This window comes from Urocitellus parryii, chromosome 2 (genome assembly GCF_045843805.1).
Source record: "Urocitellus parryii isolate mUroPar1 chromosome 2, mUroPar1.hap1, whole genome shotgun sequence".
NCBI classification, from domain to species: domain Eukaryota; kingdom Metazoa; phylum Chordata; class Mammalia; order Rodentia; family Sciuridae; genus Urocitellus; species Urocitellus parryii.
The window spans coordinates 40589645-40611435 of record NC_135532.1 but is presented as its reverse complement, the minus strand read 5'-3'; the positions used below and the strand labels follow the sequence as shown (position 1 = coordinate 40611435).

Here is a 21791-nt window from a genome sequence, read left to right as displayed (position 1 = left end):
AAAAGAATGTGTTATTTGCATATATATATATTTGTAGATAAAAAAAGATTTCTAGGTTGAAGTGCATGCACATTTGTAATTTCTTATTCTGTGTACTTAAGGTATACAGACAGTATTTTGATAAATGTGTACATAGTGAAATGGGAACTAGAGTCAAGTAAATTAAGATATGTGTCATCTTGCATAGATATGTGTGGTAAGGCTACCTAAAATCTACTCAGCAAATTTCTAGTTTGCAGTGTATTATCAACTGTTGTCTCAGGTGGCACGGTCCACCTCTAGATGTATTCATCCTATATACCTGTGACTTTATACCTTTGATTTAACCTCTGTTTCTCCTTGACCCCTTCCATTTGTAATTTTGATTGACATTGCTAAACTGTCTTCATTTCCATATCCCTCTTTCACCCTGTCCTCTGCCCTGTTTTAAGTGCAGTGCACTTAAAATATCTCACATTTTTAATTCAAATTTTTAATTTAGGTTTAAAAAGTTTTAGACAGTGTCTGTATCAATTTTAAAAATATTTTTTAGTCCCCTAGAGGTGAAAAATACTATCCCGTGCAGCTGTAATTTCTATTCCTCTATTTCAGTTAAGGTCCGTCATATTTTTTCCCTAAGAGGCATTTGTGTTTCCTCTTCTGTAAGCCTGGTGGTTTTAAAATTTTATTTTATTTTATTTTTATTTTGTGTTCAATTTCATTCTTTCTTTTTAGGGCAGTGCTGGGATGGAACCCAGGGCCTCAATCATGTAGACAAATGCTCTTATCACTGAGCTACACCCCAGTCTTATTCTTACTGACGGTTGTAGCTCTTTACATTTATAAAAGATCAACTTGTTAGGTTTGTAAATTGAAGGTTTTTTCACCTGCCACCCCCGCCCCCATTTTTTGATTATCATCTGTGTTTACAGGAAAGTTTGTTGTAAAACTCTGATGTGTCAAATATTTCAGTCTGGCTTCGTGAGTGCTATTCACAGGAAGGCTTTCCCTATCTTAAGATCATTGACAAATTTCCCATGTGTTGTTATAGCTTCACTTTTCACAATGTGAAGCATTTGATTCATCTAGGATTAATAGAGATTAAAGTTGTGTGAGGTGTACAGTAATCTTTCTTTTTTTGTTTTTTGCTTGTTTCAGATGGCTGTCTGGTTTTCTCATATTATTTACTGAGCTCACATCTTATCCCTTCATTGCATCACTGATTTCCAGACATATGTATCTTTGACCCATCTCCTGTCTTTGTAATTTGTACCACTGAGATTTCCATAGTGCCTTACCATGTGTATTTAATGTTCGGGAGAGATGATTCCCTTCAGTGTTCTTCTTTTTAGAGAGACATCTCACTATTTTTGCACGATTTTACCATGTGGGTTTAGGATCAACTTTTCTAATAACTGCAAATTAGAAAATAATCTATGCTTTTAAAATTAGGAGTGGGGGGCTGGGGATGTGGCTCAAGCGGTAGCATGCTCACCTGGCATGCGTGCGGCCCGGCTTTGATCCTCAGCACCACATACAAACAAAGATGTTGTGTCTGCCGAGAACTAAAAAATAAATATTAAAAAATTCTCTCTCTCTCACTCTCACTCTCTCTTTAAAAAAATTTTAAAAAAATAAAATTAGGAGTGCATTAAATTATATAGACATAATTTAAAGATAACTTGACACATTTTTTTGCTTTGTTTTATTTTTTAAAGACATTTGGGACTTTGTACATAGAATTTTAACAACACAACAATTTACTTTAAAAAAAATTGACTGCATATCCATACAACTATAGGACATTAAGCTACAGAACTTGACACATTTTTGATGCTGAATCTTTTTTTTTAGTTGTAATTAAAAACATGGAGTATCTTTTTAGTTGGCTTGATTTTTGAGTTGCATATTAAAGTTTCATTCAAATAACCTTTGCCCATTTCTTATGATTTTCTAAGTATTTTATCCTCTAGCTATTATCTTTTTTTAAAAAAAATTAATATTTTTTTTAGTTGGAGGTGGACATAATACCTTTATTTATTTATATGTGGAACTCAGGGCCTCACCTATCCTAAGCAAGCACTCTACCACTGAGCCACAACCTCAGCCCCTTTAGCTATTATCTTCTGTTCTAGTTGGTGTATGTAAACACTATTATTTCAGCACATGAATTTTCTCCTGTGTATCTTTATAAAATTCTTATATCATTTATAATAGGTTTTTCTCTTGGTACTCTTGCATTTTTCCAAGAAAACAGTCATATTATCTGCAAATAATAATAATTCTGTATTCTCCATTCCAATTTTGGTTTTTCTTTCTTTACTTCATCTCATGTCTTTGACTAGTGCTATTTAAACGATAACACAAATTAGTAGTAAGAGTAGTAATGAAGTCTTATCTTGACTTTACAGTAACATTGCTAGTCTTTTACGATTTAAAGTAATTTAAAGTATTCTCTCTGTCATTTAGGTATGTGTGTGAGTGAGTGTAAAAGAAATAGCCAACTGTTCTCCTTTTTTTAAGCAATTGAATGTAAATATTCTAAAACTGATACAAGGTGATAAATGCATCACTCAGTAAAATTACCAGAGATTACTGAATTTTAAAAGCTGCGAATGATTAAATTTTTGATATATAAAATATATTTTAATAAGAAAGAAAGAATGAACATAGTACATTATCAAATGCCTTATATGTATCCATGGAGACAATCATATGCTATTTCATTTTTGTTCCATTTATATGGTGAATTGTTTTAATATGATTCTTATATTCCAAGAGTAAAGTCCACTTTTTCATGGTATATTGATATTTTTATATGCTGTTCAAATCTGTTTGCTAATTTAAAAAAAATATTCAGTAGTTAATGGATCTTTATTTGTAGGCAGTGCTGAGAATTGAACCCAGTACCTCACACATGCTAGGCAAGTGCTCTACCACTGAGCCACAACCCTAGCCCAATTTGCTAATTTGTTTAAATTCAGGATTTATATCAGTATTTAAAGGAGAGATTGGAATGCAGTTTCCCTTTTGTGTGCCTTCTTTGTTGGATGATAGTATCAATATGATACCTCACCTTTTAGATATAAATTTGGAAACTTTCCTTCTTTTTTATATGGTTTGGAATAGATTAAATATTACCAGAATCATTCCTTCAAAGTTTTTTACATTTCCCCCTGTGAATCCATTTAGTCCTATTTCTGTTTATTTGTGCATTTGTTTATGGAAGGATGATCCGAAAAGGGAGATCTTTGACTTGTTTTATCTGTGGTATTAACCGGTTTAAGTTTTTTCTTTTTAATTTAAAAATTTTTAAGTTTATTTTTTAGTTGTAGTTGGACACACTATCTTTATTTTATTTATTTATTTTTATGTAGTGCTGAGGCTAGAACCCAAATAATGATAATTATTTGGCCTCACATGTGCTAGCCGAGCGCTCTACCGCTAAGTCACAATCCCAGCCCCTGTTTGAGTTTTTGATGTGTCTTCCCCCCATTAGTCAGGATGTAGTTACTTAAGTATATGATCCCTGTTACTTACTGAACATCTTTCATTAATATTGTTGAGACCCTCCTAATACAGGACAGGAAAAGGTGCTCTTTAATTGTTGAGTTACTGTTTTCAAAAGTGGTGGTTCTTTCCCTGGAGTACTTGACATCTACCATGTCCAGATGTGGATTCGGGACTCTTCCATTGTTCTATTGTTGGGGTGGTGATGCTGTAAACCACACTGTTTGTTCACCTTGTTCTGCAGATCATCCTTATACACTTTAGTGGACTCCTATTTTCCTGGTGGTCATGCCACAGACATAGTGTTGACTCTTTTAAAAAAAATATATATATTTTTTAGTTGTAGTTAGGTACAATACTTTTATTTATTTTTATGTGGTGCTGAGAATTGAACCTAAGGCCTCACACGTGCTAGGCAAGCGCTCTACCACAACCTTAGTCACAGTGTTGGTTCTTGATAGACACATGATTGGTTTATCTCAGCCTTGGACAGGATAGGTACTCAGTAATTCCAGTGAATAAATATTTAGTGTCTGATATGTGTTCATTTTCAGATTATCTTGGAGACATGTTCCTTGCATATAGAGGAGTTGATATACTGAATTAATAATTACAGTTCAGCTACTTGGGGAACCAAAAAAGAGAATTGCTGAAGTTTGGGCAACACAGCAAGATCCCATCATAAAAAAAATTATGGTAAAGATATGTATTCAGAAGTATTAAAGGGTACAGTTATGTATCCTCGACTAGGGTAGAAAGAATTTGAGACAGATTTTAGATAGAGTTAAAAAGTTCCCCCATCTTTATGTGCTTGGTTTTGCAAATTAATTGAGAAAGCTAAAACGTTTTAGCAGTACTTTTGCTTTTCCATATACTGTGTGTTTGAATTTGGCTAGAAAATACACATTACAGTACCACACAGGTGTGAAACATGATGATGTTGATCTAAATTTACATTATAATGTTAAGAGAAATAGTATTATTCGTTGATAAGAGTATATTGAAGAGTATATATATATATGTTGAAGATTAATTGACCAAATATTCTGTCCTTTTCTCACAGATTTATCTAAAAACAGACTGGTTGAAGTTCCAATGGAATTGTGCCATTTTGTATCACTGGAAATTCTTAATCTGTATCACAATTGTATCAGAGTCATTCCTGAGGCCATCATTAATCTGCAGATGCTGACCTACTTAAACTTGAGGTAGGTTAATTAAATTCAGTGACGAAATACAACATAATCATGCTTTCATTTCTTTTGTGTTTTTCCTCTTTATAACCCGTATCACTCTTTGAAGTAAATCACACAAAGATCATTAAAGAAATACCTTCTGTAATAAATTGGTAGGGACTTAAATTTTGTTCTTGATGCTAGACTTCCCTGACAAATGTCAATATGACACCTTTTCTTTTCTTTGTTTTTTAAGAATCGTGTAATATAATTTATACTATTTGTCTGATTGATGCTTTTCAGGTTGGTAGGTATAATGTCTTCATACATTTGTGTAGATTTTGGAGAATGAAGGGTAAAGGAAATGAAAAATAATTTGAGAGTTGAGACAGATCAGGGGCAAGGAAAAAAAGGGCTTTATTGGTCTTTGGGGACTCTTGGTACCATTGTCCTTGCTGCTTAGTAATGATTGAGCCTGTTCACTTGAAAAAAGTTGAGGAGGAGTACTGAGCTACTGTAGCCAAATATAAGGTTTGATGTCTGTAGACATCAATTAGGTCAGTGTTTGCTGAGAATGGTTTGGTAGTCCGTGTTGACTTACTAATTATGCAGAACACAGTAAATCATGTTAGTGCCTCTGAAGTTAGGAAAATCAGTTATTTTAAGGCTTTAATTTTACACTTTGCAGTTGGATGTTCTGATCAGATTCTGGCTCCTTTTCTCCTAAATTCTTGTTTTACATTTGGGATTTCAGGAGAGGGAGGAGAAGATTTTTTTTTTTTTCATCTCTCTCTCGCTTATAAAAATAAGGTTAAGTTCTCAGGTTCCAGCCCGAGTATAGCCTTTCTCATGTCAGTTGTATCATCTTGGTGTTTAAAGGATAGCACCTGTTAGCCTTGCTTGTGCTGTGTAACAAATCTACTTTAAAGTTCAAAATTCCCAGTGAACCAGGTATAGTAGTCATTTTATAATAGATAATAATGCCAATGGTTTTTCATTTGGTTTGGTTTGCTTTTTATTTTAGTTACTGAATCATGGATCTTCTGCTTTCGTTGCAGTCAAAAAAAAATGGGTTTCTATTGCATTTTCCATAAAAGTGCATGTTTTTTTTTTTTTTGCCAGAGTTGAAAAAAGTTCTAGACATGTTTATGAATTGTCCTAATCTTGGTAAATAAGAAGTAAGTTATTGGAGATGAAGTTTATTGGATGTAATTTATAATTTGGAGTCTTATCTAATCTTTGCTTCTGTAGATTTCTAATTTATCTGATCATATGAGTTTTCTTGCAATTTCTGCCTCAGCAGGACGTTAGTTATCTTGGAATTGCCTGGTGAAGCCAGCATAGTGGTGTCTGTAGATTTTGGTTCAGGGTCTCCCTAAGACATTTGGTCCTGTAATCCCAACTCATAGAGGGGAACCATTTCAAAAGCACATTGCAGTTGGTCTGTTTACACGCCCTCTCAACCTGCATTTTTACTCCTAGAAGCCCATGTAATAGACTTAACCTTGCATTGTTATATTAAGTCCATATGCACTGAGAAGTCTTGGTGGATAGATGACATTTTTTTTCTAGAGTGACACAGACTATAAAATTCTAGACACAAGATAATCTAAACTTATTGTGATTTTAAGACATGATAAAAGTTTGGGTTTTTTTACTGATAATTTTCGTATTGTACCTAGTTGAGAGTAGAAGATTATTGCTGTCTTCGGATCGATAGAAAGACTATATTGGAGTTTGGATCTCAGAATTATTTAGAAAAGGCCGGAGAAGAGCTGTGGAAACATTGACAGAGGAGTCAATTGACGAAGCCCAAGAAAACTATGTAGTGCATTAGAAACAGAGTTTTATGATAAATCTGTAGGTAATGGAAAAGAGAAAGAAATAAAGGGACAATTCCGCATCCAACTCTTTAAATTTTATTTGTCTTAATTATTTAATTTCATGTTTACTTCTTTCTTTTCCTATTTGTTTTGATAATTTCTGGTTTTGTTCTGCTTTTCTTTGTTCACATTTCCTACTTCTAATGAGACCGTATATAAGGCCTGTTCTCTTGTGTTGGATCTTATGTTCTTTGAAGGAATTTGATGACTACTTGGAGAAAAAAAATAAAAGTCTCTCTCTTACATCCTAAAAAGATTGTGTAAGGGATATGAAAAAATACATGGATAGCTTCTGAACTTTTTAAAAGCAGGATGCTAGTTATTTTTGATATCTCCTACAAAATTTACTGCCTGAAAATAAACCTGTAAAGCTAAAATAGTAATAAGGGCAAGCTTTAAAGGAATCAGGAAGATTGTCATTTTGTGTTATTGATTTACATGTGTTTTAATTCCTGTTTGACCACTGCATTTAGTTGAGCCATTTTTTTCTCTAGGAATTGGACCTTAAAATTGAGTTATTTCTCAGTTTGGGAGTGATTTGAGGTAGAATTCAGTAGAACTCCTGCCTGAAAGATTTATTTGTGATTTCTGAAAGAGGAGGTGACTGTCACATCTCTTTACTTGCAAATATGTATTAGTATCTAGGCAATACTGGTGGCATCTGATTAAATTGTTAAGTCTAAGATGTTCAGTAATATCTTCCACATGATAGTATTGTCTGTGAGTTCTTCTGATCCTTACACTGTCACCCTCCCTGCCCCCATCCCAGCTGTCCCCAATCTGGTAACCAGGAGGAGTGCAGAATAACTTGGTACTTGTGTGTGATAGTGACATAAGCCTCCTCCATGACAATTAGAGTTGGTCATTGTGATCTCCTGTGCCCTTCATGAATATTAACGGACCGAAATGTATTTCTTCTTGGACATGGTGTAGGGTGTGGTGGACTTGGTTAACTTTTGTTCTTTGGGGACAGGCTGCCCATCTTTTTGCTTGAAGAGGAAACAGAGACTCAGGATGCTGCAGCTACACTGTGGAGGAGCTACTGAGTTGCCTTTAATTCATTTTCGTCCCATAATTGTTATATATGGCAAAGAAAGAAGCTTATATTCATGATCAAAGTATATAATCAAGACCTCACATTGTTGTTAATTTAGTTATATTGTAGAAGTCAGTATAAATGGCAAAAACATTAAAGAAGTAACATAAATTATTTTTGAATCCACACTTGTAAGGAAGATTATATCAAAGAAAGCACATCCTAAAAGACCTTTAACAAATAGGCCAACTGATCCAATTCTATAAGTAGCTTGAAACATTTTCTATAGAACTGAAGATTTTCCCTCTTAGTTCTATTAATTAGGAAGAAAGATTTTTTTTAGATAAAATAGTGCAGAGGCTGCTTTTCCAATTTCCACAGTGTTTCTGTATGTATACTGGGTCTGTTTTTTTGTGGTCCTAAACTCAAACCCAGGACGTCTTACATGCAAAGCACTCTACCACTTGAGCTACCTCTACAACCTTAGTCTGCTGAACTTAAAATTTCTTTTCACCCAAGAAATCACATGTAGAAACTACTAATTTTGAACATTCCAAGGTAGGAGTGATGCATAGAAAGATTTTTGAATTTATAGGAAACATCTGAAGTTGATTATACCCTCTGAGATATCTTGTATTCTAGCAAACAGCCATAAATATTTGATGGTGATGGTGATGATGGTGATGATGATGATAATGAGGAATGGGTATATCACTGCTTGCTCAATCTTGGCTGACATGCTGCCTCAGAAATGTCATCTGTAAATGTCAAATGGTTGCTTGGTGCCAACAGCTTTATCCATGTCTTAAGCTAGAGATGGGTTTAATTTGCAACTTAAAAACAATCTTCATCATGAAATGCCGTTAAAATCACTTGTTTTCCACATTTTCTCACATAATGGAAATGTTCTATTTGTGGAAAATATTGATTTATTGCTGTTTAAGTAGCATGTGTTTAAAGGATGTAGGCTTTTAATCTTTGCTTCTTGGTATTCACAACAAAAAGTTATGTTAGTTTAGTATATGTGCCACTGTGTCTCTTCCTGTTATAAAGTATCTTAATCCAAGAAACACAGCCAAGAGCAATAAAAGTGATTAAGCAAGACTGGTTCCTATAGAGGAACAAACACTTTGAACCTGAAACCCACAGGAAAGCCTCACAAAGTTTAAAATCTATTTTAAGGTGTTGGAAAGGTTTTTGTTGATGAGTCTCATGAAGAAAATATACCTTAGGACAATAACATGACCCAGAGTAGCAAAACTCTTGGCAACCATTGGCATGTTGTGAATCTAAAATAGGGACCTTGGTTTCAAAGTCTCATCTCAGAGAAGTTCCGAGATAGGGACTGCCAAAAAATGAAAGTTCGTTACAGAATTTTGGTCAGGTTTTTGCTTTCTGTGGGGGAAACTAGCCCAGCTAAGTCTGGCTTGTTCATGAGAAGCTCCTATCTGTCCCTGCCTGTTGGGACTGGGTTCTGAGACATGGCTTGAAAATAAGGCAGTTTCTTACACAAACTGTTATCACACCATAAAAGGAATGTGTTTTGGCCGCTTTCTCTGCAGCCTGGTATCCTTTTTGGCTGCTAAACAATGTGCAGAAAGAGCCAACTTCCTGATGGTCGTCTAACCTGTAGGCCCACATTCTTCTGGGACTCATTCTGAGAAATAATCTTTAATTCTCAGAATATCACTCACTATTTGAAGGATCCTGCGCACAGCGGTTGCTTTAGAAAACACAGGCTTTATGATTTTGTGTGTTTGTTTTGTTTTTGTGAGCCAAAAATTAATTTTCATTGTCCCCTCTCCCCACACTGACATTTCTAAAGAAGCTATCCAAGGCAAGATAGCATTTCATCATTCTAGAAAAAGAGAAAATTGATGGCGTCTCCTAAACTGGAAAAGGGGGAGGAGTTTTGTTCAGTTCAACACAAACTTATATCCCACATCCTTTTGTGAAGATTTTATCTCATTGGGCATTATGTAAAATTGTGGATGTGTAACTGACGTGATTCTGCAATCTGCATTTGGGGTAAAATTGGGAGTTCATAACCCACTTCAATCTAATGTATGAAATATGATATGTCATGAGCTTTGTAATGTTGTGAACAACCAATAAAAAAAAAAAAGATTTTATCTCATTCAAAGGCAGAATGAGAAGACTATGTCTATGTTATGTTTTGGAGCTGGTCTTTGATAGCCAGGTTAATCTTGTGAAATGCCAGATGATGGGAAAGGCACCAAAACACAGTGAGCCATATTGGAATTTAAAAGTATTAATCTTAAAAATTGGAAATGTTTTTCATAGGATGGCAGTGTCCACTCCACACACACACGTGGCTGGCCACACATGGATTAGGTCTTATCTTTTCTAGTGTTCCTCAGTCATTTGCTTCCCAGGTGAACCCTATAGCCAATAGTCTCTAAAAAATTTTAATCGGTTTATAGATCGTTGTGCCTGTTAAATTCGGTCCATTGGCATTGGTAGCTGAAGGGCTTTCTTAGGCACAGACAAGTTAATAATTGGATATCTCTTATCAAATTCCATTCCTTTTAGTATAGCCCATACTTGGCAAGACTTCCTAAGAGGATTTTTCCATTATACACACCACCTGATCCCAGATGTTGTTTTAGTTCAATGTTGGTATTGAGGAAAAGAACAGTGACACAAAAGGGATATTATGTCTTTGATAGCTAGGGCGCTGTCAGAATTTCTTGGTGTTGTTTTCTGTTCTGCTTCTGATCTTAACAGAGATGTTAATAAGGTCTTTGTGCTGCAGAACAGCTCTCTGGAAGTGAGGTAAATACTTAATTTTAAATCATAGTATAGTTTTTCCTGTTTATAGTAATTTTCAAAGTTTATTCTGCAAGCCCCAGATGAACAAGCCTCAAATGACATTCATTTTTCTAATTAAAACAGATAAAAGTCCTTGGAAACATTGCCATTTCATCAATAATCAACTTATTATATTTCCTCTAAGATTTATTGCAGTTTACAAAGGCTTATAACAAAGTGCTGTACATGAGAAGAGAAATATAAAAAGAGCACACTAATGACGATTATTCTAAAAGGTGTGTTTTTTTGGGAATCATCATCATCATCACCAACATCACTGCCACATCTTAATAGCTAAATTGAGTTGAGCTATTACAACATTATTTCTGAGCCCTTCAATGGTCTTTAGTCTTTAGGAAATAGGAAAGTGACTCACCCCTAGGACACCCTATTTCATAAATAATAGAAACAAACGAGATGCATTTTCTTTGGTATTATAAAGTTTGCTAAGCCCCTTCACCTCTGTTATCTTATTGGGCACCATCTCCATTGCCTTCCATGTCCTTAGAACAGTTTTAAAATTATGAAAATCATTGTTAGGTTGTTAAATACTTAAAAAAGGGAAAATTTCCTCATTTGGAAGTTGCTACCATTGTCTATAGTTGGTTCCCCTTTTTATTCCTAAAACTGTAAATTTGTACATTTTCTTTATTTATATTCATTTTTCAGACATTCAGACATTTTATTCTCTCTCTCTCTCTCTCTCTCTCTCTCTCTCTCTCTCTATATATATATATATATATATATATATATATATATTTAAACCAGCTTTTGATTTTATTGACCAATCTGTTAGTTCTTTATTTTCTACTTTATTTTTTATCTTATCTATTACTTTTCCTTCCTTCTCTTATAGACTTATTCTTTTTCTAATTTCTAGAGTTTGGGATATTTAGCTCATTGACTTCTACTTTTTTTTTTCCTTTTCTTATGGAAGCATTCAAGGCATGGATTTCCCTGTACGTAGAGTGCTTGACTGACTCAAAGTTTTGATATGTAGTGTTATAGTCAGCTTTCTGTTACTACAACAAAATATCTGAGGCAATTAACTTATACAGAGAAAAGATTTATTTGGGCTCACAGTTTGGGAGTTTCTAGTCCAAGACCAGCAGCCCCATGGTTTGGGGCCTCTGCTGAGGGCTCTACACCATGGCAAGAGGAAGTGGTGGATCTAGGCTTACCTCCTAAGCCAGGAAACAGAGAGGCAGGAGAAGGCTCCATGACCTCATAAGGCCTTACCTACCTCTTAAAAGGCTACAACACCTTCCAATAATGTCACCCTGAGGACCAAGCCACATGGACCAGATCATAGCAGGAAGTATCATTTGTTTGTTTCTATCACTTTAAATCTTTCCTGGTTTTCACTGTTACTTATTGTCCTATGAGTTTTAATTTTTAGAATAGCTTTTTTTTAATCTTTTCAAATTTATTTATATTTTTTAATATTTATTCTTAAATTTTAGGTGGACACAATATTTTACATTTATATGGTGCTGAGGATCAAACCCAGTGCCTCGTGCATGCTAGGCGAGCACTCTACCACTGAGCCACACCCCAGCCCTCAAATTTATTTTTAATTGAATTTCTTTGTTTCTGAGAACATTTTCTGTTTGATACAGATTCTTCATATTAGTTACAATTTGCTTTACAGGCTGTGCATAGTTAACTTTATAAATATTCCACATGTACTTGAAAATTCTAGTATGTGTAGTCTCTTAAGTGTTGTATGCTGGATTCCAGTAAATCCACAAAGTGTAACTTTTTAATTTGGGGGTTTGCATCTCCTCTGCCCTAACCTTTGGTGTCTACAGGCAGAGATAACTGGGAAGGGTGCACTAGACTAGGTACTCAGCAGTCTTTCCTCTCATTTCAAAACCATTCACAAGTTTTCCTGATATGCTCAATAATTCCAGTTTATATCACCACACATAAGAGTTATGCAATTTCATGAACTATTTAAATGGAACAACAGTGAGGAAAAACAGCACCCTGACATTTAGTGGGGTCTGTCAACTCTTCCTTTCAGATCCTGGATCCTAAAGACTGTGGATGGGGTGGTGGGGCTGGGGCTGGGGAGAGACCTGTGTGCTTTGAGAACTTTACATTTTCATTTGGCCAATAATTTGAATGGATGATCTTCAAGGAATTTAAGTAAACTGTTACAAGAGGTGGTCCATCTAGTAGATGAGTACCAGAAAGAGACGACCATGACAGGGGGCCACTATGGGCTCTTTATTGAGACAACCCATGATGGCGGTGCCCAAGTCTATAGGCACCGAAGTAAGAGGGTTCTTAGGAGCAACCTGGAATCCTTATGTTCCACCTTACATGATAAGATCCAGAAAGGAAGTCTTTCTTTTTTAATCCTTTGGAATCACCAGATGTTTAAACTTAACCCAATAGAAAATATCTGTTGCTACAGAATTTTAAAAATATACCATCCGTGTTCAGTTAGGATGTAGGGAATAACAGCTTGGAGTGGTGCTACCTAATTCTGTTAGGGATGGTGTTTTAGGATTCATATACATGTCATATCTTCTTGAACAGAGCAGGCACCCAGGAGGTGTAGGAAATAATGGTATTTCTTTTCTTCTTGGCCACCATAACATCTTCCTTCCTTGGCTTTGGTCACGTACTTTCTTAGTCACTTTTCTGCTTCTCTGTTTCTTCTCTCTTCCTGGGTCTGGATGTTCTTTCTCTTCCTGCACCTCAATTTGGAGTTCTCCAAAGCTTTGGTCCTTAAATCTTTTCTCAGACCTCCTGCCTCATGAGTCTTAAATTTATTCTGCATCCCTTTGACTTACTTGAACTCCAGTCCTCAATTCTCCCATTGCTTAACATTCTGTCTTGGTGACGTCTCAAAATTCCAAAATAGCAGGTCTTAAACTCCCATTTGTAAACTTCTACTGTTTTTCTCTAGAATCCTAGTTTTATGTCTTAAATTATTTTGACCACTTTCTTTTATTGCTTTTTGCATAAATCAGTCTTTAGTTATTAGTCCAGCATCTCCATTGCCTTCTCCTGGGAACTCTGTGCCCTCCTCCTGCTGTTTTGCTGGCTCCCCCACACTTTTTATTCCAGAGAAAATGAGAAGAGGCTGTGTTGTATGAATGGGAGACCACTGATTTTGTTCTGAAGCCTCACAGACCTGGTTTCAGATGCCTAGCACAGATCAGGTCACTAGCCAGCCAGCACAGAGCAAATCATTTAAGTTCTCTGAACAATGTCAGTTTTGTGTCTGAAAAGTATGGAGTATTAATATGTTAATGGATTGTTGTGAATATAAATAAAATAATATTTCTTTAAATGCCAGCACAGTGCCTTATACATAGTAACTATCCAAGAAATGTTTGTTAAATTGTTGAATCAAGTTACACATGCAGATGCCATGTGGGTTAAGAAAAATAATGGTAAAGGATTCTGTATCTGATTAAAGTAAGTGGGTCCTGTGCTGTTGGTCAAGAGGATGTGCTCTGGGTGTGTAAAAATATCAAAGTAGTTAAGAACTGAGTGGCTGTTTAGTTACATGATAGGAACTCTCTGAGGAGTCACCTCCTTGGAAGGATAAATAGGAAAAAGAATGCTAGACATGCTATCAAGCAGATGAATCTACATTGCACCTTTAAAAATTCCCAGAAAAAGAAAGTCATGCACTTGGGTTCAAATGGTTAGTGATAATATTCAGACATCTTAATTTTTATTAGAAATATTTTTAGCACAGTGTCCCTGGGTAGAAATTGATCTGAGTAGTCTGTGTTCATTTAAATCAGTATCAGTCTCCTCCCTTTTTTGTGGGGGAAAAATGTGGCATAAAATATGTGTGTGTGTATGTGTGTGTGTGTGTTTCTTGACCTCAGTAGGCTGTTATGGAAAAAGAAGGTAGGGGTACCTTCCTGGTAATAGGAAACTAGAGTCCATTCCACTTGGAACAAAGCTCCAATAAGTGGGAGTTGTCCGCAGTGCCAAGACATCTTTCCCAGGCACTTAGGGATGGTTTCCTGTATGCCAACACCATCGTTGAGTACAGTGGTACTTTTCAGGTAATGGGTCTCAGGCCACTACAGTTTTAACACTTAAAACCCCAAACCAACATTGTTGTCTCCGAAGCTGTTTGATCCATGAATATTCTTGCTGGCATTGCATATTGAGTTTCCTTTGAACATCTCCTTGACTTTTAAGCATTTCAAATGAAGGAGTCTTAAGTAAGAGTTTTTAGAGTACCACATACCACATACTCCTTGTCCTTTTGGGATTACAGATCTCTTAGAAGAAAGGAAGGAATATAACTGAGAAGTATAGCAAATTTTCAGCTAACAGTCCTTTGACATATAACATCAGTGGCAACGATTGCTGGCTGTTAGGCATGCTAAAAAAATGAAATGTTTTTAAGTAATCTCTTATTTTTACTAAAGAGGAGACCGATAGGCTGTTATTGTGGGAAACCAGTTTAGTTGCAGTAGCCAAATATGGTGCGGGTGTGCACAGAAAAAATGCAGTGGAACAGCTGTTGCAGAAATCTGAGTTGCTTTAAAGCCTCACTCTTTGTCAACTGCTTTTTCTTAGAGTTTTAATTTCTAGTCTTTATCTTCTCAAAACAGCTTTTACATGTGTGGAGAGTGAAATTGATTGGGATGGCTTTCAAGAAATGATCAAGGTGCTGTGTAAATGATGATACTGTTTTTATAGTTTTGAAACATTTTAAGTTTTCCAGTGGCTGTCACACTCAGTTGCAGTTAGTGTACTTGCTGGTCACAGTTAAATTTAGGCTCCAAGTTTCAATGCAGATGTATATTCTCAATTAAATTTCTGCCTTGTTGCTGAGAGTGTAGCACAGTGGTGAGAGTGCATACTTAGTGTGCATGAAGCCTGGAATTGAAGCCCAAGCACCAAATAATAATAACAACAACAGTAATTTAAAAATAAAATTCAGTGTTAAAAATGAATGTAAAATATTACTTTTCAGTTGTGCAATGAAGCAGTCAGACAGTCTCTGTTTGCTCTTCACTTTGTAGCGTAAAATTAAAGTGGACCAAAAATATCACCAAGCCATGAAAGCAAAGCTGTTGTTGGTGGCAGTTATTGTCTTAGACACACAATGATGGTGGGAATGGGGGCGGGGGGCTGGCACCGAGGGGAAGTATTCAGTCATTAGGGGAAACAAGGGTGAGACATTTCACAGGACGGGCTTTTCAGAATGGACTAAGCAGGAAAAAGGAAAAGGTTCTCTATGGATATTGTTCACGGGTTTGTGTGTATGGGGACAACAGGTGTCATATGCAAAACAGAAAAAGAAGTTACTTTGCTTGTAATGAAAGGTAAACAGAGTGTGCATAAACTAATATAAAAACAAAAATAGATGACATTAACTGCTGTTTACTGAAGTCAAAATGGCAAGCAGAGACTCAAACAAAGAAAAACAATGACTACTATATGTGGTCATTGTTCCCTTCTCTTAGCTGAGTGAGCCAGGTGTCCTGACTTTGGAACGTGCCCTGCTTTCCCTGTGGCCCTGTTGATCTAGGCCTGTGGCATTGTCCTCATAGTTTTGTGAAAGTTAATGCTTCCATGTCATTATATCTGTTACCATTTGAAGACCAAGTTGTAAACAGAGATGATGACTCCAGGGTTTTCTTGTTTTCTCAGCAAAGGAGAGGATCCTGGAATTAGAGAAGATGGAAGGGAAATGCTCAATCATATGATTATGTGTATGTTCTAGTCTTGGTTATCCAGATCGGAAATTGGTATTTTGCTCGTTTGGACCTAAAATTTGATATCTCAGCCTGGTCTCCCAGCATGTCTTTGAGCAATCATCTTGATATTTTCTACAAGTGGAACATGATCCCATATTTTAAAAGTAACTGAAATTTTAGCAATTAGGTAATATCATAAACTTAAAAAGTAAATAAAATGAAGCTGAGCACATATATGCTCTTTTGGGTCACATTTCCACTTCTTTGCCACATTATTGGTTGAGGATGGATGGTTTAATTTTTATCTAGTGTTGGGCTAAGCACTTCTGTATCTATAATTTCACATTAGGTAGGTCTTATTATCTGTTCTCTAGCCGACAAATCCAAACAGGTTTAAAGACTTGCTCATAGTCACAGAGATGATTTATGGCAAAGGTGAGATTTGAACCCAGGACTTCTGATTGCACAACTGGTATCTTTTCTCTGACACCAAGTAGCCAGTGGAGCAGATAAATCTGCTGTAGAAATTTTTTCTATAAAGTATTTTCTAAGTGAGTTTTATATTCCAATAGTAAGAGATGGAACTTAATATACTAAACCACTAGAATAAAGAGGTATGTTCTTGTAGAATTTTAACAAATGTATTGTTTCCCAATAATAAAATCACATAAAACAGCAAAAAAGTCAGATATAACATTGGGTCTCAAAATATGAATGTTATAAGTGCCACAATACAGTACATTAAAATAAACTCTCTTAAAATCAAACCATAAGAAGTAATGTGGCTTATAAATCTCTTAATTTGGGAGTGAAGTGGAGGGACAGTGGTACTTGATGCAAAGAGAATATACCCTATAAATTTAGGCTACCAAAAATGTTTAGATTATGGTGATCTACCTCATTTCATCTCGAGATGAGGAAATAGACAAATGTAGCTGAGAGTCATTCTACTGAAAAAGGTGGAAGACAGAGCCCTTGCAGTGAACTTGGACCCAGCAAAGCCACCTCCACTCCCCTTTCCTGCCCACCACCAGCCTCTGCCCAGACAGGGAAGGGTCAGTATAAGCCAGAGTTGGCAGGCAGGCTACTCCTCCCTGGTCAGGGCAAGAGATCTCAGGCCACCATGACCAAATCTATAATTTCTACTTCTAAAGGAATAGCCTCTTTCTCTTACAAATTTCATCTTTTGTAATGAGTGAGCCAAAAAAAAAAAAAAAAAACATTTTGCTTTTTCGATGTGACTCAAGGCGAGAATGAAAAAGAAATATTGGCTGTTACCTTATCAGGTACTATATGGCTTTACTTTTAAACTTTCTTTCTGCACAGGGCCTGTTTATAGCAGATGCCTATGGGAGATAAGTGGGGGTAGGAAAGTAGATGGTGGCCTGAGGCACTTATTTGCTTGAGGAAAATTTGCTGCCAGATGAGTGGTTTCAGAAAGCAAAGGCTGCTGATGTGGTCTGGAGTGGGTTCAGGATTAAAGAGGATGCAGTTTCTTCTCTCCTTTATAAGGTGTTCACTGGAGATGGATGGGGTTTTGTATGCATGTGTATTTCCTTTATCTATTAGGGAAATAGCAAGAAATACAGGAACACCCTGTGATAAAATAGATGAAGTGGCGGCTGAGGGAACAGATGGATGAAGTGGAAGGAATATGCCCCAGGTCTATGAAATCTTGTATTATGACGAAATTCTTGGCATGGTGGATTTGCTAAGTCCACAGGTAATCAACTCAGTGAATGGGAGGAATGTATGGGGCACAAGTGGGGGAGACGCTATGCCTTCAACAGTTTTTAATGTAAATAGCACTCATTCCCATGAAAGTGGCTACAGGCTGAATTTTTATTTTATTAAATTAGTGTCTGCCCTGGAAGAATTCCAGAGAGAGTAAGCCCGAGTGAGCAGAGCCATCATTTGTTACATTGCCTCCACTGCTATGATGAATGACTCTCCCAGTCCTAGATCTGCTAATCAGATTAGATGCCTGCAGCAAGAGAGTGAGACTGGGAATAGCTGCATGCTGCATTTCAAAGCAAGAAAGCAAAAGGAGTATCTCAGTCTGTAATTATTAATCCTGTAGAAATTTCTGAAAATACTAATCTGTTTCCAATGAGCTTCTCTTTAGGAGGAAATTTAAATGTGGCTTCAAAATAATAGAATTGTCTTGCTAACATTGTTATTTGCTAATCATTTTGTGAAATGGTCTATTAACACCTATTTTATAGCAACAAATTATGATTTGAATTTGTTCACTTGCTATCTTTTAATACTGAGCTTTCTTTTCCAGAGCTCCTATCTACAGGGCCGTATTTTGGGCACCTGTGAAAGCCCTCTCAACTGGGTACCAGAAAGGCTGCTCATTCAGCAAAAGAGTCCCACTGGGTCCCCACAAGCTAGAGAGGACAGGAAGAAGGGTATGAGAGGACAGAGAGAGGCAGGGTAGCGGCCCTGGCCCCCCTCCGTTGTCTCAGTGACCAGGAGAAATTCACTGGAGCCCAGCAACCAGGGAGGTAAAGCTGGTCCTTCCAGTGCTAGGAACCCCCGCCCCCAGGAGGACTCTGAATCTCCTCCTCCCTCTGCTGGGCTTTTATAGAGAAAGCGCTTCTTCTGCCCCTTTCCAGAAATAGCTTTTATTTATTTAATTAATTTATTATTTGATGTGTATATGTATGTATGTATTTAGATCTGGGCAATGGAGTGAAGATACAGCTATACCATTTCTTGCCCAAACTTACTTACCTGGGTATTTGCCTGGAATAGGAGTGGTATCAGGGTGTTGGCAGGAGAAGGCCCACATTAGAAAGGATCTTTCTATAATACAGCACCTGCTTTTTCTGAGCCCATCAGTTAGACACACCCTTAGGTTAAGCATACATACAGAGAAGTGCTCACAAAATATACATCAGTGAGTTTCCACAAACCAATGGACCGATGCAACATCCGATTGAATTTACCTTGTTAAGATGCTTCTTTCCTGGTTACAAAAGCTCTTGTAGGAATTTTTTGAAAGACAGTAAAATATACTAAAGGAAATGGAAACCACTTACTGTACTTATACCCCAGAATGAACACTGGTAATGTTTAGGTGTGTTTTTAATCTCTCTCTCCTTTTTACATGTAAACAAATATGCATCCTAGTAAACACACACACACACACACACACACACACAAACATACTCACACACACATACACACGACACAACCTTTGAAGCTTTATGCATGTATGCACAATACACAAAAGTTCTAAATAATTGCAGCCACACGATATACAGATTTTTAGGTGTTTCCCGGTGTGGCCTTTGCTTCATCAGCAGAGTAGCAGGGAAAATAAATCAGAAAATCTGAGAACTATCTTCTCTTTTGGTAGCTGAAAAAAGGGCTTGGTGTGGGGAAGAGGTTGGAAAAAGTGGCTTACATATATATACGTATTCCTATATTGTACTGATCCAATATCTTTTCATCTCTTAGAACTGCCCATTTATTTATTTATAACTGATGCAAAATAATTGTACATATTTGGCAGATGCAGTGTGATGATTCAGTACATGTAAGTAATGTATAATGAGCAAATCCAGGTAGTATTTCCCTATCCTTAAATATTTATCATTTCTGTGTTAGAAACCTTCAGACTCTTTGTTCTAGTTATTTTGAAATATAAAATACATTGTTGTGAACTCTAGTCACCTTACTGTGCTGTAGAATACTAGAATGTATTCTCCCTATTTAATTGTTTTTTGGTACTTGTTATCCATTCTGTTTCTATCTACCACCCTTCATTCTTTTTTAAAAAAAATATATTTTGTTTTCTTCTGTATTTGTAATTTGAGTTATTACCAGAGAATGTATTGGGATTTTTGTGTTTGGAAAATATCTTCTCAGATGGCTTCTTTTTCTTTTCTTGTTAAAAAGCGTGTTCACAGATAGTATGAAGTGGCTTTTCTGTTTATGTGTGTTTCTGTTGTATTGTCTTTACAGTCGAAATCAGCTGTCTGCCCTGCCCGCCTGCCTGTGTGGTCTGCCTCTCAAAGTCTTAATCGCAAGTAACAACAAGCTGGGATCACTACCAGAAGAGATAGGTCAGCTCAAACAGTTAATGGAGCTGGTATGTTACTGATTTCTAAGATGCTCTTTTTATTTGTTGACCAATCATGACCTATCAGGGTATTCTAAAAGACTTTTTGCTACATTTGAGTAAGGAGAAGCTTCTGTTGGTCCATTTCCCATTGCTATAACAAAATAACCAAGACAGGACCCTTTATAAAGAAAGAAACTTTATTTAGCTCACAGTTTCAGAGGCTGAATGGCCAAGATCAGGTGTCCTCGTCCACTTCTCCTCTCTTGAGAGACCTCTCAGCTCATCAAAATACAGCTTGTGCGGCAAATGCCAGAGGGACAGGTTGCATGGTGAGATGAGAAACCAGAGAGCAGGAGGGCTGCTCTTGCTTTTTATAACAACTTTCTCATGGGAGCTTACTGGGATCTCAGGAGAACCGTGTTAATCCCCGTGACCTAACCACCTCCCACCAGGCTCCGCCTCTTATATATTCTACCACCTCTTGATACCACCAAACTGGGGACTAAGCTTCAGACACACTACATCCAATCCATAGCAGAGCTAGGTTGCTGAAGTGCACTTATAAGGATATTAAATGGGGTGACATGACGCCAGCAGCCTGTGGCTTTGCTGTGACACAGTTCCTAAAGTTTATAAGTTTCCTGTAGTTTATGCAGATCCTGAAGTTTGCAGAATTTATAGTTCCTGAGGTTGACAGGTTATCACATTGTAGTTAGTTAATTTTTCCAGATTATATATAAATTATGAAAAATTATGGCTAACCCAAAGAAATAATCTGCAAATAAGTTAGTAGGCCAGAATATAGGAAGGCATATAATTAAGTCAGAGGACAGAAAGAACAGTGTACCGTGAGTCTGTAAAGATTTTTGGCATGTCTGGAGCAGTGCTGCCTCTAGTCCTGGCACTGGAGCTGGTGTGTGGTTTAAGGAACTCTGAGCTTTTCTTAGGCCCCTGTCCTGTGCCCCACTCCGGCAAGGGTACCCTGCATCTTAATTACTGTGCTGTCTTCTCCCAGATCTTGTGACTTTTCTCCACCAGCACTATCTCTAGGCCCCTCGAGTTCTAGAATGTTAGCTTCACAGTTGATTGTAAAAGGCATATAGTCCAAGTTCTTGACCTCTATTTGTGTGTGTATGGGGCGGGGGAGGCTGGGGATTGAACCAGAGTTTTATGCATGCGAGGCATACACTCTGCCAACTGAGCTATATCCCTGGCACAAGCTCTTGACTTCTTGAAGAAACCTAGATCAGAGAGACAGCAACATATGGGAAGGTTGCCCTTACTAAGTGGTCACCTAAGCCGAAATACCTTCACCAAACATTGTCCAGTGGAAAAGTAAACAGCAAAGGTGATTTGAGATGTACCAGTGACCATATCTTAAAAAGTAAAAAGAAGCAAGTTAATTTAACAATATTTTATGTGAAGCCACATAGCCAAAAGATTATTAAACATCAAACATACTGAGTCCTTGAAATCCAACATGCATTTTATATTGACAACATGTTGCAGTTTGGACAGCCAAATTTCTGGTGCTCAGTAGCCACTAGGCGTGACAAGAGAGGGCCCTGTCAAGCCTGTGCAGTTTCTTCTCTGCTGCATGCAGTGTTTGAG

The 21791-nt window shown here is 36.8% G+C and overlaps 1 protein-coding gene across 1 annotated transcript in view; it reads left to right on the top strand.

Moving 5' to 3' along the window:
• Positions 1 to 21791, top strand: part of Lrch1 (leucine rich repeats and calponin homology domain containing 1) — a 188347-nt gene that overhangs the window by 92858 nt on the left and 73698 nt on the right. Inside the window, exons 2-3 of the mRNA XM_026393702.2 lie at positions 4553 to 4697; positions 20081 to 20207. Of these exons, the coding sequence (XP_026249487.2) occupies positions 4553 to 4697; positions 20081 to 20207 (272 nt within the window). The remainder of the gene's footprint in view (positions 1 to 4552; positions 4698 to 20080; positions 20208 to 21791) is intronic.